Genomic DNA, 17,703 nt, shown 5'->3' with positions numbered 1-17,703 from the left:
ATCAAAGAAATGGGCCGCTACTCAGCTGCTGGCCCGGATAAGTTCCCAGCCCTCATCCTCAAGGAATGTGGAACCGTGCTCGCCCCAGTAGTCACTCAGCTCTGGAGATCATCACTCAACTCCGGAGAAATAGCGACAAAGTTCAAGAGTCAAAGCGTGATTCCTCTGTTCAAAAAGGGAAAAAGATCGGTAGCTGCCAACTATCGACCTGTCTCCCTAACATCTCATCTCATCAAGATGTTCGAACGGGTCTTCCGTGCTAAGTTAGTTGATTTTATTGAATCCAAGGATATCATCAATCAAGATCAGCATGGCTGCCTGACCCAACTCCTTCACCATGTTGAGAACATCATGTGTGATTTGAATGCTGACGAGAACGCTGACATCCTCTATCTGGATTTCAGTAAAGTATTTGACAAAGTCGATCATGCTATTCTGCTAAAAAAACTTAATCTCTACGGCATCCAGGGAAAAGTACACCAGTGGCGCTCCAGCTTCCTACACGGCAGAACGCAGCACGTTGTTATTGATGGTGTGGAATCCAACATCATCAGGGTTTTGAGTGGGGTCCCACAGGGCACTGTGTTGGGTCAACTACTTTTTATTTTGTACATTAATGACTTGTTCTCAGTTGTTAAACACAGCAAAGTAAAAGTTTTTGCTGACGATTCTAAGCTGCACAAGAATATCAGCTCCCCGTCAGACTGCCAGCTTCTCCAAGAAGATCTGCATGCGGTAGTTCGTTGGGCTAACAGCAACAACATGGAACTAAACGAAAATAAGTTCCAACTTTTACAACACGGTAAAAACCAGGATCTGAAGCACCCCTACCTTTTACCATCTGGGAAATCAATATCCTCAGACGACGTTGTAAAAGACCTTGGTGTGTACATCGACAAGGATCTCCGATGGCGCCAGCACATCTCCAAAAAGTCAACCGAAGCCTCTGGCAAAGCTGGCTGGGTATTGAGGACCTTTTCAGTCAGAGACAGAAACACTATGATGTTGCTCTACAAAACATACGTTCGCTCCATCATCGAATACTGCTGTGCTCTCTGGTCTCCCCACCTGCTCTGCGATATCATCATGGTTGAGTCTATCCAACGCTCATTCACTGCCAAAATAGCTGGCTACACGAACCTCAGCTACTGGGATCGACTCAAGCAGCTCGACCTCTACTCCCTGCAGCGCCGCCGTGAGAGATACATCGAGATTCTCGTCTAGAAGATCTACCACGAAGTGATCCCCAACAATGTTAACATCGTCTTCCAACATTCACAAAGGCGAGGTGTTACATGTTTGCGACCTCTCGGCAGCTCCAAGTACAGCAGCATCAATACAATGAGATTCCATTCCTTCTCATCTACAGCCTCTGCACTGTACAATGCTGTACCACCAGACATCAAGTCGATCCCAACCCTTGACAAGTTTAAGGCAGCACTTGATAGCTTTCTCCATTCTGTTCCTGACACTCCTCCTACCCCTGGCTACACTGGGGCAAACGGAAACTCTCTGTTGGAGTGGGCTGGTAGCAAGAGTCAATAATTGCTATCTACTATTACGGGAACGTTGGCGGTGGAGATACTCGATATCTTGGCCTGAGCGATCCAGCTCGAAGCCAACCCAAGGTACCCAAGGTAAGGTATACAAACACACACAACACACCACAAATACCAAGGCTTCAAAGAGGTTGACAAATGTTGCAGACACTCTCCCACACATCTGTAGGCCTTGTTCTAGAGATGGCTTTAAACACACACACACACACACACACACACACACATACACATTTACTGTACACCTCTCTATAAATGCAAATAGACACATGCACACATTGTTCATGGTGTGTTCTGTACATTGGGGTTGATCTGTTGAAAAGGGGCTACAGTACAGTGAGAGGCGACAGAAGGGAAGTCACCTGTGGAGGCTTCTCCAGTGAGGAGAGGGAGGAAGAATCCTTCTTAACATTGTTAGGAATAAAAAATGTAGCTTGGCCAGACTACTGTAATGAATGAATGCCTTTAAATATGACTACTTTAATGCCTTTGTATATGTAATGTTCGTTTCCCTGGGTAAAGGGACATTAGCACCCCCTATTGCCTATTGACAAATACTTCAGGGAGGACGTTCCTCCCTCAGCCTCCATTGACTCTCATTCATTTCCCCGAAAGTGTTGGCGGCCGGTGAATAACATGGGGCTCAACTGGAGAGAGGAGGAAAGTCCTCCTCTGAGGGGGCATAACTAGCTAAGGGATCTGGATTGCGCCAACGTCTATTCACGAATAGGCTGGAGCCCGAGTTCCGCTATGAACCAATAAGCAGGAGCCCTGGCTGCGCTATGAACCAATAAGCAGGATACAGCCCGGAGGGAGGGGTTATCCCCTCAAGTCTCTATGAGAACCAACAAACCCGCTCAGTCGTATGCCTCATTTCCACCGAGCGGTGCGTTACTGTTCGTTCCGGTACAGTGCGGCTCTGTTCGCTTATATTGGCGTTTCTAATGCCAAAAGTTGAGCAAATTTTTCGACACTCCTCCGTTGGGTTACCAAGCCGTCTGAAAGGGTGGCGAAAACGTGGAGCTACACACGCCGTTATTCTGAAAACACTTTAAAAATATCCCCTTTTGTATGTCCAGGTAACTGATATCTTTGAAACACAAACAGAGAGGAGGATTGACTTGATCAATTAATGATGTCCCTCAATCTTAATTGGCTTTACACCATCAACAACATTCTGGAACATCCATTAACATCCACATTTGCCTGAAACAGTGTTAGGCTTACAGCCCATGTAAATAGTTGTGAAATAATGTTCTTGTTGTTCTTTTAATTTTTTGCTACTCTGACCGTTCTGTTTGATATTGTGGAAAGGATGTTAGTGAATGATTGAGAGCATGGTGCATTTTAAATGGCATCACCTTTGGTCTTGTGTCTTAATTTTTCTTAAAACAATTGTAGCTGAAAATAAACAGCCAAATTACAACCAATAGCTTCAGTCATTGAGGGCAAAAATAGTCCCAGATAATTGTATTGTTTTACGAATCAAGATTAGGCCTGATTTGACGAATTGGCTTTACATCCTTTCCTTCTTTCCTTGTAGTCCAAGACATGCTGCCCACCGACTTTCAAAGTACAATGCTGCCACTGGTGGATTTGTATACATTTTATTCACATAATTATCCCTCCCTTCTATTTTGTAGTTCACCAAAACACCCTGAAACAACTTGAGTCTCACATACTTATGCCACCAAACGCCACTAACAGTGCAAGCAGGCCAATGGCAACCAAGCACGCAGTCCTTCCTCCCTCACTTTAAAATCCACCAGCCGCCACTGGAAGTCACACATTAAAGTCAGGGGAGCTGAGACAGCCAGACCACACGCGAGCAAGGAAAAGCATGCATGCATTTAGACACACACATGCATACACACACACACTACCTAGCAGTTCTGAGCTGCAGGGCTCTGTGTCTGGGGGGTGTTTTTTTTTTTTGATGAGCGGTTCAGGGGTCCAGGTCTTCTTGGTGTCCATGGAGTCCAGAGCCTTCAGCCTCTTGGCGTGCTTGGTGCCGCTGTAATGGGACGAGGCCTGCATCTGCACACACACGTCAACAAAGTGTGTTTCAGATCTAGTCCACACCCCATATGGTTACCTCAGAGTTCATCGACAGCTGACACCCCCAGGCTTTTAAAAAGCAAAACTTTTAAATAGGGACATTGTCGATACATAGAAAGAACATTCGATTCTCCAAACAAACCTACTGGCTTGGATTTGTCCACACACAGTTTTCCCAGGATGTAGTAAAAGTTAGAAATTGAAGTCAGATAAGATGTCTTTCCGACAGCTACCGACATCCACATATTCTTTCGGGAGGTTTATTTCACGCAAGAGTCACAACAATATGTGTACAAAAATAACAATCATTCAACGGTGACATTCAAATTCACAATTCATACAGTTGGGTGCTCGCTCAGAGCCAAAATAAATGACTTTTCTCTGAACTGACTTATCAAACAAGTAAAACATGGCCAGTACAGCATTAGCCTCCCCGCCCTAAGAATCCATGTAAAAGCACGGAAAAAGGGAAATAATACAACCCCACCCACCTCAGAGTTGAACTTGAGTCTGCAGACGCCGCAGGAACTGTGTCTCCTCTTCAGGGGCAGGGTGAGCGTGTAACCAGGCACCAGCAGGGAGTCCGTCTGTAACCCGAGGGCAGCCCCGTTGGGATAAGGGTAAGGTAACGCAAGATGTATACCAGACAGGTAATCAGTACTCTGACTGTTTCCACATGCTGATTAAGGTTCTGAACACCGATCGCTGTGTGTGTCAGAGAACATGACAGATGTGATCATTGCATCCCATCCTGATTGGAACCATGCATGCCCAAGTCTTTGTTGTTTGTTTTTGCCCTGTGAGATTTCAGAGCAAACAAAAGGTGACACTAAAGTATACACTAAAGCTGATTCTACATTCTGAAAAAAGCAAAACTAAAGTGGATGCAGCTTTCTCCCTGTCCCTGTGTCCCCTGCCCTGCTGTCCTTGAGTATCTTTAACTGCATCTTAATGTATAGAATTCTAGTGCCTTGAGGTCATTCTTTATAAGCACAATACGGTTTACCTAAACGATTATTGATCTTCACTGTGCTGGCTGACCAAATGATCTACTGAACAACACAATACTAATACAGCTTACTTGTTCCATCAAAGGAAACAAACAATGGAAGATGCCATTAGGATACAAACACCATAATGACACAGTGCCCTGCTGCATGCATAGCTTTTTGCCAGTTATCTGATCTCTGCTTCCAGATGCAATGAATCAGTATGTAAGTCTAACCTATGGATAAATTAGATTCACAATGAACGGTAACAGCATAAAGAGAGAGAGTGTGTGTGTGTGTGTGTGTGTGTGTGTGTGTGTGTGTGTGTGTGTGTGTGTGTGTGTGTGTGTGTGTGTGTGTGTGTGTGTGTGTGTGTGTGTGTGTGTGTTCACAGGGCATGTGATGAGTCTGTGCAGTAGTGTTGGAGTAGTAGTGCTTGTAGTTAGTGTATGCTGCATGCTACTTGCTACTCTCTGCTTTCAGCTGCTGCCACCGGATAGCCCTTTGTTATCAGGGGCGAAAAGAGGAGCCGAGTGCGTAAGTCTCCTCAGCCGGTACATAGCCTCTCCACTGCCAAGATCTCGTACACGCCTCCAGGTGGCACACACATGGTAACTGGTCCCTTGCGGTCCCAAGCTAAGTTGTACAGGATCTCGGAGCAGCAGTGGGCCCCAGAGACGTGGTATGCAGGCCCATCGGTGAGTGGAAATTCCCTGTTGCCCGTCAACCGCTGTCCCAGTTATGGGTAAATAGCCCCAGCTTGGGTAAAGTGAAGACCCCAACGGCGGAGCAGGCGGAAGATGGTTGTGTGAGAACCACCACAACGGCTGGGAAGGCGGAAGAAGGCAACCCCATAGCCACGTGGGTTAACTCAGGAGAGTACAGTGGCTAGGGGAGCAAACCCAGAAAACAAACCTGCACCTGGGGAGAGGCACAGGCGGAGTCCAACTGACTGGACCACCGGCAGTCCCCTGCAACTCCTGCCAGACGAAGGTCGTCATGGGTTCCCTCATGCCACTTGAGGTCCATCTGGTAGGTGTGAAGATGGTGGCAGTGAGGTCTGCGCACCCACACCCTCACCTTAATCCTCACCTATGCGCAAGCCTCTTGCCCCCCCCTCCTGTGGCGTTGTGGAATGGTGGTGGGTACAGGCCAAGGATGTGGCTGGGGGTATCTAGCTGAACCATGCTGAACCATGCAATGGAGTGATGGTCGTTAAGACTGTTGGATGGAGCAGCGCGTCTTTTCGGCAGCTTCCATTGCTATGGAGCAGCCCCACACTGCTCACCCCTGAGATGGGGAAGGACCTAGAAAAGGTGGTCGAAAGATGTTATGCTCCCCATTCTCCAGATGGTAAGCCGCAACCGTCGGAGCATCCCCCCTCGCGGTCGAAAATAAAAGATAAAAATAAGCTAAGCATTGCTTCGTGGTACGTTCGCACACTGCTGCACCTGGCTGGAACTTCTGATAGGCCCGACCGCAGGACAGCACTGGTGGCCCTGGAGCTTGCAAGATACATCATTGACATAGCAGCTCTCAGCGAGACAAGACTACATGGAGAGAACTCCCTGTCAGAGGGTGGTGCTAGGTACACTTTCTTCTGGAAGGGGGTCCCCGAAGGCACACGCCGTAATCATTTGGTTGGCTTTGCTATGAAGTGTAAACTGCTACAGCGCATTCCGGTATCCCCCATCGGCATCAATGAACGACTGATTGAGTTTCTGTCACGCAAGAGGCTTGTATGTTGAAAGTATGTTGAAACTTACGCCTTCATAGACCTGGGAAGCACAGCAATGTTCTGCACGGGAGACCAGCCAAATAATCTGCGCACAAACATTAAAGGAAAACCAACACAAATACTTCTCAGAACCATGGGTCAAGACAAACCTTGAGAACAAAAGCTCATAAGCAGCTACGTAATATTTGATCTGGAAGTGTGCAGACTGGAAGACACCGGAATATTGAGCAACCAAAGATGGAAAAGAAAACATACCCAGGCAATCAGCTATTCAACAGGTGGCCTTATCTCAGTGGAGTGCGTTTGCCAGAACTGGAAGAAGATGTAGGCGTACTTATTGGAGCAAACTGTCCGAAGGCTATGGAGCCATGACAGTCAATAACAGTCAACCTGGAGGCCCCTATGCTGTTTAGACTGCCATTGGATGGGTAGTGAAGGGGCAAATGAGAAAGGAACTGGAGGATACAGAGAACAAACTAGGGATCGACCGATACAGATTTTTTAGGGCCGATACGATACCGATATTTTTTCATCAGCCTTAGCCAATATGCCAATACGCCGATACGCCGATACCGATTTTCTTGAGCCGATATTTAGAGCCGATATTTAGAGCCGATACTGCTTTTGCTCCCTCAATCATAAAAATTACACTGATAACAAATGTTACAAGTCTCAATTTAAAAAAAGGAACATTTATTGAACTTCAATATAAAAAACAATATTTAACAAATAGTAAAAACAGGTGAGGTAGAACAAGTAAGGACAAGTAGATGAACAATATTTAACAAATATTAAAGACAGGTAAATATCGGCGAAAATCAGCCGCGTATCGGCCGATACGATACACGTAAAAACCGCGAATATCGGCCGATAATATCGGCCGACCGATATATCGGTCGATCCCTAGAACAAACCCCTTTGATGCTCTGTGAACAGGATCTCATTGATTGAAGTTAAGAAGTTACTTGTCCAACAGTACAATACTGATTTCCAAGAGTGCAAATATGATGACAAGGAAGAGTTGTCGCAAGAAGATAAATATTTCATGCAGTCTGTGCAGAAAATGGCATCTCTGGAGAATGGACAGCATTGGATTGCCGCTCAGGAATAAGAAGCTCCAAATGCCTAATGACCGTTGTGTGGCGTAGCAGCACATAGCCAGTTTGCACCAAAAACCTTGGTGAAAACAGGGTGTTCTACATACCACACCATGGGGTGTATCACCCTAAGAAATAATATATATGATCGACTGCAAAGCCTTGTTTCAAGGCCAGTCTTTGAATGCTGAATTACTACAGGGATCCGATCTGACCTACAAGTTGGTTGGTGTCCTTCTAAGATTTGTGAGGAGCCAATAGCCATGATGGCAGATATCAAGTCACTGTTTTATGAAGTCAGGTGCCAGAATACGGCGCGGCTGTGTCCAGACGCCGTCAGGGTCTCTATGTTTAGACTGTGCATTTTACCTATTTTTTTTTATATTTAATCTTTTTTACTGATGTGACTTTTAGTATGATCACATATGATCACCAAATGCTTTTAGAAATAAGGGATCAGTGCGGCATATTTTATGTTAGCACGTCTTTTGACAGCAAGTCGGCGTTTCAGCCTGAGATTCTCCGACAAACTGACAAACTGACGTTAAATAGCGACAAGCCCTGGAAACGGTCAAAACACAGAGGGAGAAGAGGGGGGATCCGGGACAGACTGAGGAGGAAGGACGCAGGCGGAGATGGCGCACACGTGTCGCGGGACCATCAACCTGGTCACGGCGCACATCGACACGGAGGACGCCTGCAGCATCGTGCTGAGCAGCGGGGGGCGCACGTACCACCTGAAGGCCAGCACGGAGGTGGAGCGCCAGAGATGGGTCACAGCCCTAGAGCTGGCCAAGGCTAAAGCCATCCGCATGATGAATGACCAGTCAGCTGAGCGGACTATCAGAGCGTCCCTACCCAACGTGAAGGACATCTACCACAAGAGGGTGGAGTCGAACATCAGGAGGGATGACACACACCCCAATGCCAGCCTCTTCACCCTGCTGCCGTCGGGTAGACGCCTACGAAGCCTCAACTCAAGGAATTTTTAATTCAACACCTTATTTTTAAATTTGATTTTATTTACTTTTTTTATTTTATCTAAATAAATTAACTAATTTATTTTATTTTATATTTTTATTTATTTTTGCACAGTGTGGAGCATTGACCCTTTAACATTTCACTTCAATTTATTGTATGTGACAAATAAAAACACTTGAACTTGAAAAGAAGCCGTAGAAATTGTTTAAAGAATGTAGCTACAGAAGAAGATGCCGTAACATTGGCAAGTGACCTCTGCACCTTGTCTGCCAGTGGAGTATTCAATCTAATGAAGTGAGCAACAGCTGGAAGCTGGCTGTTAATGGCCATCCCCGAAGTACACAAAGCCAGAGAAGCAAAAGACTTAGATCTAAGCCATGATGCATTGCCAGTCGAAAGGACTCTTGGCATACTGTTGGATACAGACTTGGATGCTTTTACTTACATCATGAAGATGCAAGACAAGCCGATAACGAGGACGGGCTTTTTATCCGTCAAGAACTCTGTCTACAACCTCCTTGTCTTCTTACGCCGGTCGTCCTGCCGGCCAAACTTCTGCTAAAAGAGCTTTGTAAGGAGCAGCATGGTTGGGATTTGAACATTGCCAATAAACATGCTGAAGATTGGAAAAGATGGAAAGAAGATGTTACTCACCTTACTGACTTCCACGTGAGCAGATGTTTATAACCTCCAGACTTCGGATGCACTGCCGCAGCACGTTATATCATTTCTCTGATGCCTCAAAGTATGCATACAGCACTGTGACTTATCTGCTGCTAGAGAACGAGCCAGGCAGGCAGGGCCGTAGCACCAAATCCTGGGCCCCTATATTATAGGTACTGATGTACCCCCCTGCGCCAGGTTGTTGAGGGGAAGTTAATCTTGAAGATTAACTTCAAGAACTTTAACCGTCTACCTTCTGGACAGACAGCACTACCATACTCAGGTATATCGACAATGAAACAGCTTGATTCAAAACTTTCGTTGCGAACAGAGTTACACTGATTCGTGAAGCCCTCCAAGCCGTCCGGCAGGAACTACCTCGGAACAGCAGAAAATCCTGCAGATCAAGCCAGCAAGGTACTGAAGGCCAAAAGGTTTGATGCAAGAAGGAACATGGATTAATGTACCAAACATCCTGCTGCAAAGTGAATATGATTGTCCCAAACAACCTGTGCAAAGGAAGGAAAGCCTTCAAGACGACCCGGATGTCAAGAACACAGTAACAGTCAACATAGTCATAGTCGAAGATGACGTGGAACCTATGAACAGACAAGCCAACTCCAACTCATCCATAAAGCCACCTGGGTGTCTGCTGACCACACCAGAGAAAATCAGATAGACCACATCTGCATAAGCCAGAAGTTGAGACACTCTTTGCTGGATGTAAGAAGAGGAGCAGATGCAGGACCACCAACTCTTCACAGCAAAGATCAGGCTGAAGTTAAAATGCATGAAGCACAGGAAAGGAAGGGTCTAATTCAACACACAGCAATTTCAGGATATAGCTACATCGAAACTTTACAAAGTGGCACTTCTATGGAAGTAAATCTGTCTCAGCGGATTTTGAAAATAAAAAGCCATTTACTTTTAAGCACTGAATATTTATGCATTGAAGTAACGTATCTGAATTTGTTACCTCTGAATTTAAATGCAGGCACGTGCCGTCCATATGGGCAGGTGGGGCAGCGAACTACTTGCAAAGGCATGCTCCCAAAAAGTAGTTTCTCAGTAAATCATGGCTTCAAGAATTTTTTTAATAATGTGAATTTCACATTAACTATCTATAGTTTCTGTAGGCTTTCCGACTATGGATGATGGTGGCGATTCTAGTTGAGTTTAACGTGTCATGCAATGTGGGGCAGGACAGCTCAGCAATCGTGTTCCCCCGTATGTTTATCGCATAACCCTGCAGGCTGCAATAAGAATTGCAATCCGCGCTAAAAGACTCCTGTGGTCGTAAAGTAGTCTGCCCCATGGTCATATTCTAGAACTGTTATTCTGCGCGTATCTTTCGTCGTTTCTATATCAGATGCAAATATGGCGAGTGGCGTTGCACCTGTGATTAACAGTGTTGAGATTCCGTTAAAAAAAACATTTGAGAGGTTCAAATTGCTTAATTAAATTTACAACATAACTTTCTTCTGAGCATGGTATGAAAATAAATAATGGCTATGTGGTTGCTCAAAGAGAAACGCTGTGTTTTGTTTCCCATGTCTACATTGCGTCATTTGAAACAAAATAGAGGCAGACGAGAAGACGCTGCTCGGCCCCGTGAACGGAAAATTCAAGTTTGAACAACTCCCAGACGGAACTGTAGATAGCAACACCGTTATCTGCAATCTCTGTAGTAAGGAATTTTCCTATCACCTGAGTTCATCAACCTTTAAATATCACCTCAACGCAAAACATTTGGTAGCAAGCTCGCAGGTACGAGCTGCCACAGCCCCTGAAGCTGGCGCTAGAGGCCAGCCACGTAGAGCCACACTCGACTCAGATGCATTGAATCTTGAGTGAGATGGAAATGTTATTAATTGGATCTTAAAGGCCCACTATGCAACTTTTTTAGCCAAAATTACATTAAGTATGCAGGTTGAGAGTTATGCTGATGGTTCTGCATCCATTTCTGGGTTGATTGGTGGGTGTGTCATTTACCCATGTCGCCTCTCCAGTGAAAAAGCGCATATGCAACTTGATCTGTTCGGACCGACACAATCCGGATGTGACGCAGCGGAAGTATCCTCGAAATGTAGTCAGATTGTAGTTTCGAAAATGCTTTACGGCACAGACACACACCCAAACATGGCACCGGCTAGATATAAACAGCCAGTTGCGAGGCAATTGTTGTCCGAGGTAGGAAACCCAAACGCCGCCGTGTTTGGGTGCATGATAGAGTTTAGATCGGGTTAGATTAAATAATCTCGGATATAAATAACGATCTCATCTCATCGTCATCCGTTTATCCGGGGTCGGGTCGCGGGGGGAGCAGCTCAAGCAGGGGGCTCCAGACTTCCCTTTCCCGGGCCACATTGACCAGCTCTGACGGGGGGATCCCGAGGCGTTCCCAGGCCAGTGTTGAGATATAATCTCTCCACCTAGTCCTGGGTCTTCCCCGAGGTCTCCTCCCCAATGGACGTGCCTGAAACACCTCCAAAGGGAGGCGCCCAGTAGGCATCCTTGCCAGATGCCCGAACCACCTCAGCTGACTCCTTTCTAAGTAAAGGAGCAGCGGCTCTAATCCGAGTTCCTCACGGATTACTGAGCTTCTCACCCTATCCCGAGACGCCAGCCACCCTTCTGAGAAAACTCATCTCGGCCGCTTTTACCCGCGATCTCGTCCTTTCGGTCATCACCCAACCCTCATGACCATAGGTGAGGATAGGAACGAAGATCGACCGGTAGATCGAGAGCTTTGCCTTGCGGCTCAGCTCTCTTTTCGTAACAACGGTGCGGTAAAGCGAACGCAATACCGCCCCCGCTGCTCTGATTCTCCGGCCAATCTCACGCTCCATAGTACCCTCACTCGCGAACAAGACCCCGAGGTACTTGAACTCCTTCACTTGGGCTAAGGACTCATAAATAACGATAATCGGGTTAAATAACTTCACATGGTGTGTCTGGTGTGTTTCCAGCATTCGTAGTGTTGATCAGCAGATATATAGTCCGCCAAGACGTTGAGGTTGCTTAGCAGCCAGAGACTCTGTCCATGCAAGTGAACGGAGCGTTCACTCTTCGTCATAACTATCAAACCAAACATCCTTCACATTCACCGAGCGAACATTCTGAAAGTAAAATGCACATTTCTCGCTAAAAATGTTTCCATAAACGCATTTAATGGCGTAATTATGTTACTATTTCCACCCAGAAAAAAGAAAGATGTCGGCCGTATGCTTCTGTGCAAGGGTCACTACTATGGTCACTACAGTAACGAATTGCTTTACGGCACAGACCCACAAACACGGAACCGGCTCGATATAAACACAAGTCACTAATGGATTGTTATATTCATCATATATCAGCCGACTAAAAAGAGACAGAGAAACCCAATGTCGGAGGAACAGAAGAAGAGAAAAGGGAGACAGACCGACAGAGAGGCCAGACACGAGTAAACGTTGGGCAAGCTTTTCAGGAATTGCGTGAACTGAAAGAAAAAGACTGCAAATCAGACGCCGACTCGGCCGTGTTGCTTTTGAAATTGAAAGTACCCTTGGGTGAACTTTGTCTGCGTAATATTCTTGATTCTGATAGTCTCTGTACACATGTGTTTGCTCAACCATTTTTTTGAGCCCTGTAAAAATTGTTTTCTCGACCGTTTTGTTGTGAGCCCTGTTTGTTTCTAGCTTGCTTGGTTGCAACCATATAAACACCTTTGTTTCCATGGGTGTTTTGCTGTTCGTCTGTCTCGTCCCCCAGATACAGACTGAATCCCCGAATCCAGGTTCTTGTTTATTTCGATTATTATGTTGGCCAAACCTCTTACACTGATTGTTCTGTTCAACCTAAGATAAAATAATTATAACCTAGGGTATAAATTCTCCCCGTCAACTATAAAAAATGATGGATTTATGTTTATTGCAATGCAAAGACACCATTTAAAAAATGTATAACCTTGCCTACACTTTATGAACATCTATTTCGGACATGGCTCCGCGCATTCGCCGGCTTCTTTGAAAACAAATGCACATGGCTCGCGTAGAAGAGCATGGGGAAGGGACGTCAACGAGTTGTTACGACAGTGTTGTGAAATATCTACTACGAAGCTTTAGGGGGCGCTGTGTAGAGAACTGTGCGTGCCAAAACCAAGAAAACAGCGAAGACATGCCCGAAGTTGCATAGTGGGCCTTTAAAATGCACCGTATGTTAATGAAAGATATGTTTTAAATAAAAGAGACATTGAACTTTAAAGTCTATTATGTCTTCAATTCATTAAATCACCCATCTGCCATAATTTACATTATTATTTTGAAATAGGCTGCTTTCTCGGAAAAATGTAAGTATGCGATTAATTTAGATTAATTAACCACAGAGTCGTTGTTACGAAAAGAGAGCTGAGCAAGGCAAAGCTCTCGATCTACCGGTCGATCTTCGTTCCTATCCTGACCTATGGTCATGAGGGTTGGGTGATGACCGAAAGGACGAGATCGCGGGTACAAGCGGCCGAGATGAGTTTTCTCAGAAGGGTGGCTGGCGTCTCCCTTAGGGATAGGGTGAGAAGCTCAGCCATCCGTGAGGAACTCGGATTAGAGCCGCTGCTCCTTTGGCCCCGTCCACACGAAGCCGATTTCATGGCGAAACCGCAAAGGTCTTTTACGGTTCGGCCTTCCGTCCACACGAAGCCGGCGAATCCGCTGACCGAAACCGCAAACTTCTGAAACCACCCTCGGAGGTGGTATCAAATCTATCCGGTTTCGTTTTGGTTTCGTGTGGACGCCTGAAACCGACTGAAACCGCAAACCATGACGTCATCGCCCCACCCCTCGACCTCCTAGCCAATGGCTGTTAAGCCCGCGGAGTCTCAGAAATCACAACAAAAAAGATGATGTCGGACTACAAGCTTGTAATCGTTCTGCAGCATATCATGTCCCTTGTTGGGTTGCTAAGCCATTATTTATTGAGAATCTAGTTCGCCATCGTAGAAGAGCTGTTTGTTTGTGTTGTTAGTGGTTCGGGGGGCAGCCTCTTCTTCTTCTGGATTTGTGTACCAGAAGCAGCGCCCCTTATGGGCCTGGAATGTTTACTACAGCGTTTCTACAGATCTATCCGGTTTCGCTTGGCTTCGTCTTTACGGAGATACTTCGAAACCGGATAGATCGAAACCGTAACGGTTTCGCCCGTTTCGGCTTCCTGTGGACGGGGCCACAGGAGTCAGCTGAGGTGGTTCGGGCATCTGGCAAGGATGCCCACTGGGCGCCTCCCTTGGGAGGTGTTTCAGGCACGTCCAGTGGGGAGGAGACCTCGGGGAAGACCCACGACTAGGTGGAGAGATATCAACACTGGCCTGGGAACGCCTCGGGATCCCCCCGTCAGAGCTGGTCGATGTGGCTCGGGAAAGGGAAGTCTGGGGCCCCCTGCTTGAGCTGCTCCCCCCGCGACCCGACCCCGGATAAGCGGATGACGATGAAGATGAAGATGAAGATAACCACAGAGCCTGTTATTAATTAGATTAATTTTTTTAATCGCTTGACAGCCCTAATATATATATATTAGGGCTGTCAAGCGATTACATTTTTTTTATCTAATTAATGACAGCCGTAATATATATATATTAGGGACGTAAAGCGATTAAAAAAATGCATCTAATTAATTACAGGCTCTGTGGTTAATTAATATAAATTAATCGCATAGGCCTACTTACATTTTTCCGAGAATGTATTTTAAAATAATTTAATTCAAGTAAATTATGGCTGTCAAGCGAACACAATATTTAATCGTGATTAATCGCATTACTGTCATAGTTAACTCGCAATTAATTACACTTTTAGAGTCTAGCCTTTTAGAGAGATCCGAGAGTGTTGAGAAGGACAGTGGTGAGACCCGCAGTGACTTCAACCCGGTCCACTTGACATCGGGTAGGTGCATGACAGTGGTAAAACGAAAAAAAATTTAGTTGATTAAACTAATGGTTGAAAATCATTAAAAACTTCTAAAAGTAATTGTATGTTAATTCATAATGTGAAAAACTGTTGAAGTTCATAATTTAGTGATGTAGTAATGATAAATAGATATATAAAAAAAATAGTAAAAAAATAAATATATTCAACACGCGGGACCATGGCGGGAAAAAGGCGGGCATATATTTTAGGTATTACGGTAACGTGTGTAAATTAATTTAGTTTGGAGTCTGACGTTGATGGAAGCTACACAGTTTTTGACCATGCGTTAGACGTGCATAAGACCGTGGATCTTGATTTGTATTTCCTACCTACTCATTCAGTCTACAGCCTCCTTCTGAATCTTCTGACGATGTCTTAAGCTCTTTGATCTGTGACACATCTGTGATTTGTGTTGAGTATGGATATCACCACTTGATTTAGACACCAGCCTTTTTGTCATATGTGTAGGAGATCAAAAGATATACAACGATTATTTGACGAATAACATTGTGTGCGGTTGTGCATGGTATGTATGACATGTTTGTGTAAAGTGTGTGCCTGTCTCATCTCTGTTTTTGTGTGTTTTTTGTGTTTAAGTGCATGTGCTTATGTGTGATATGTGTGCATGCACACCCATGACTAGAATAATGTCTGAAGCCTGAAGATGTGTGGGAGAGTGTCTACAAGCATTTGTCAGCCGCTTTAAAAGCTTGGTGTGTGTGTGTGTGTGTGTGTGTGTGTGTGTGTGTGTGTGTGTGTGTGTGTGTGTGTGTGTGTGTGTGTGTGTGTGTGGGTGTTTGTGTTTGTGATGTTTTCACACGCAGGTCGGAGGAGCGAAATGAAAATGAGCTGAACTACAGATGAAATCCTCCTTGACACTCTCCAAATAACAGTTTGTTTGCATCCTATGCACACACAAACACACATACGTGACCAAACTATTTAGCATGAGCCCGTACACACACAGACACAGACAAACAAACACACCAGCTAACACAAGCACATACATTCAACACATGCATCAGTATCCATGGTGATACATATGGGGATGCACATCAGGGTAAGAGCATTAATGGAACAAATGCACACTTATAGCATCTTCATTCGTACACAAATCATTGCTCACTAACGCACGAACGCCTACGCGTTTGAAAAAAATAGGAATTTCAAGAGAGCTCAGAGTTAACATGTGTCCGTGCCCACTTACTTAACGCCCGCATCTTTGCGTTATCAGCATCGCTATGCATATTTCTTACTGAGGAGGATTCCCATCACAACAGGAAAATATATTTTATGGGACTTCATTTCATTCCCACCGTCACGATGATGATGATGATGATGATGATGATGATGATGATGAAGGAAACTCTTTTGGGTGAAAATCACCAGGCAGCATAGGTTGTCAAATACGGTCAAATACTAATTAAATATATCTGTGTTTACTGCAAAAGTGTCGTAAGAAGATTAAGGTGAGAGGAGAGCTAGAGGAAAGGAGGGAGGAGAGGAGGAATGTGTGGTGATGGGGAGCACTGAGATGTAGACATGCGCACACACACACACACACACACACACACACACACACACACACACACACACACACACACACACACACACACACACACACACACACACACACACACACACACACACACACACACACACACACACACACACACACACACACACACACACACACACACACACACACACACAGTCCGTCCACACCAGAAGCGAATTGAGCGACCAAATCGCCGGAAGTCATTCACTTTCTATGGGCAAGAGCGACCAAAGCGACTAACTGTCCGTCCACACCAGAAGCGAATTGAGCGACCAAATCGCCGGAAGTCATTCACTTTCTATGGGCAAGAGCGACCAAAGCGACCAAAGCGACCAACGCTACCAGCGGCCAAAGTTGAGCGACCAGAGCGTCAAAAAGAAGTTGAAAACTTTTTAACTTTATGCAAATGACTATTATTCGCTTCAGCGACCAAACACTGACAGCCAATCGGAATGTAGACGCTCTTCGCTTGCGTGGATCCCAGGGAACATCGGCAGGCACTTTGGTTCCTACCTACCTTTATTCACTCACTGAACAAAATGTCGGCTGAAGTATTAATCGCGGCTGTAACTGGGCACCCGGTGTTGTACGAACCCACCCTTTTTCAGTTCAGAGATCGTAACGCCATAGTGGTTTGGATATCAAGTGATGATAAGCGGGAGTATTTATAGGCTACATCTAGAACGTTCGTATTTAAGCGGGAATCATTATAATTTGCTCTACATGCCACCAATCTAACCAACCAATCGCGTGTAGCATGCTTTAAACAATACCAAAAAAGTTTTTGAAATCGTCACATAAACAAACTAATCGACAAGACGAGGCTCACACCTCAGGCTCCGTGAATAGTGGGGAACAGAGGGATAAAAGACAAGAGATATATCCCTTGCATTTATCCCTCTATTCCCCACTATTCACGGAGCCTGAGGTGAATAATTTTTAATTAAATAGTCTAGATAGATAGATAGTCAAGTCTTTATTAATACCAAACGACACAAATCGTCGGGAATCCATTTAGGTGGTTCGTCCCACACAGGACAGTAGCATACAAGACCACACAGAACAAGTCTGACTGGACATACACACAATTCACATTAAAACTAGACACGCGTTGATAGATAGATAGACAGAAA

General features: G+C 45.3%; 1 protein-coding gene across 1 annotated transcript in view; it reads right to left on the bottom strand.

Moving 5' to 3' along the window:
- Positions 1-17,703, bottom strand: part of LOC115536270 (zinc finger protein 385D) — a 46,748-nt gene that overhangs the window by 26,239 nt on the left and 2,806 nt on the right. Inside the window, exons 2-3 of the mRNA XM_030348052.1 lie at positions 4,106-4,201; positions 3,440-3,593 (exon numbers count right to left, since the gene is read on the bottom strand). Of these exons, the coding sequence (XP_030203912.1) occupies positions 3,440-3,593; positions 4,106-4,201 (250 nt within the window). The remainder of the gene's footprint in view (positions 1-3,439; positions 3,594-4,105; positions 4,202-17,703) is intronic.

Source organism: Gadus morhua, chromosome 22 (assembly GCF_902167405.1).
Source record: "Gadus morhua chromosome 22, gadMor3.0, whole genome shotgun sequence".
NCBI classification, from domain to species: Eukaryota; Metazoa; Chordata; class Actinopteri; order Gadiformes; family Gadidae; genus Gadus; species Gadus morhua.
This window is presented reverse-complemented; position numbering and strand designations above follow the sequence as displayed.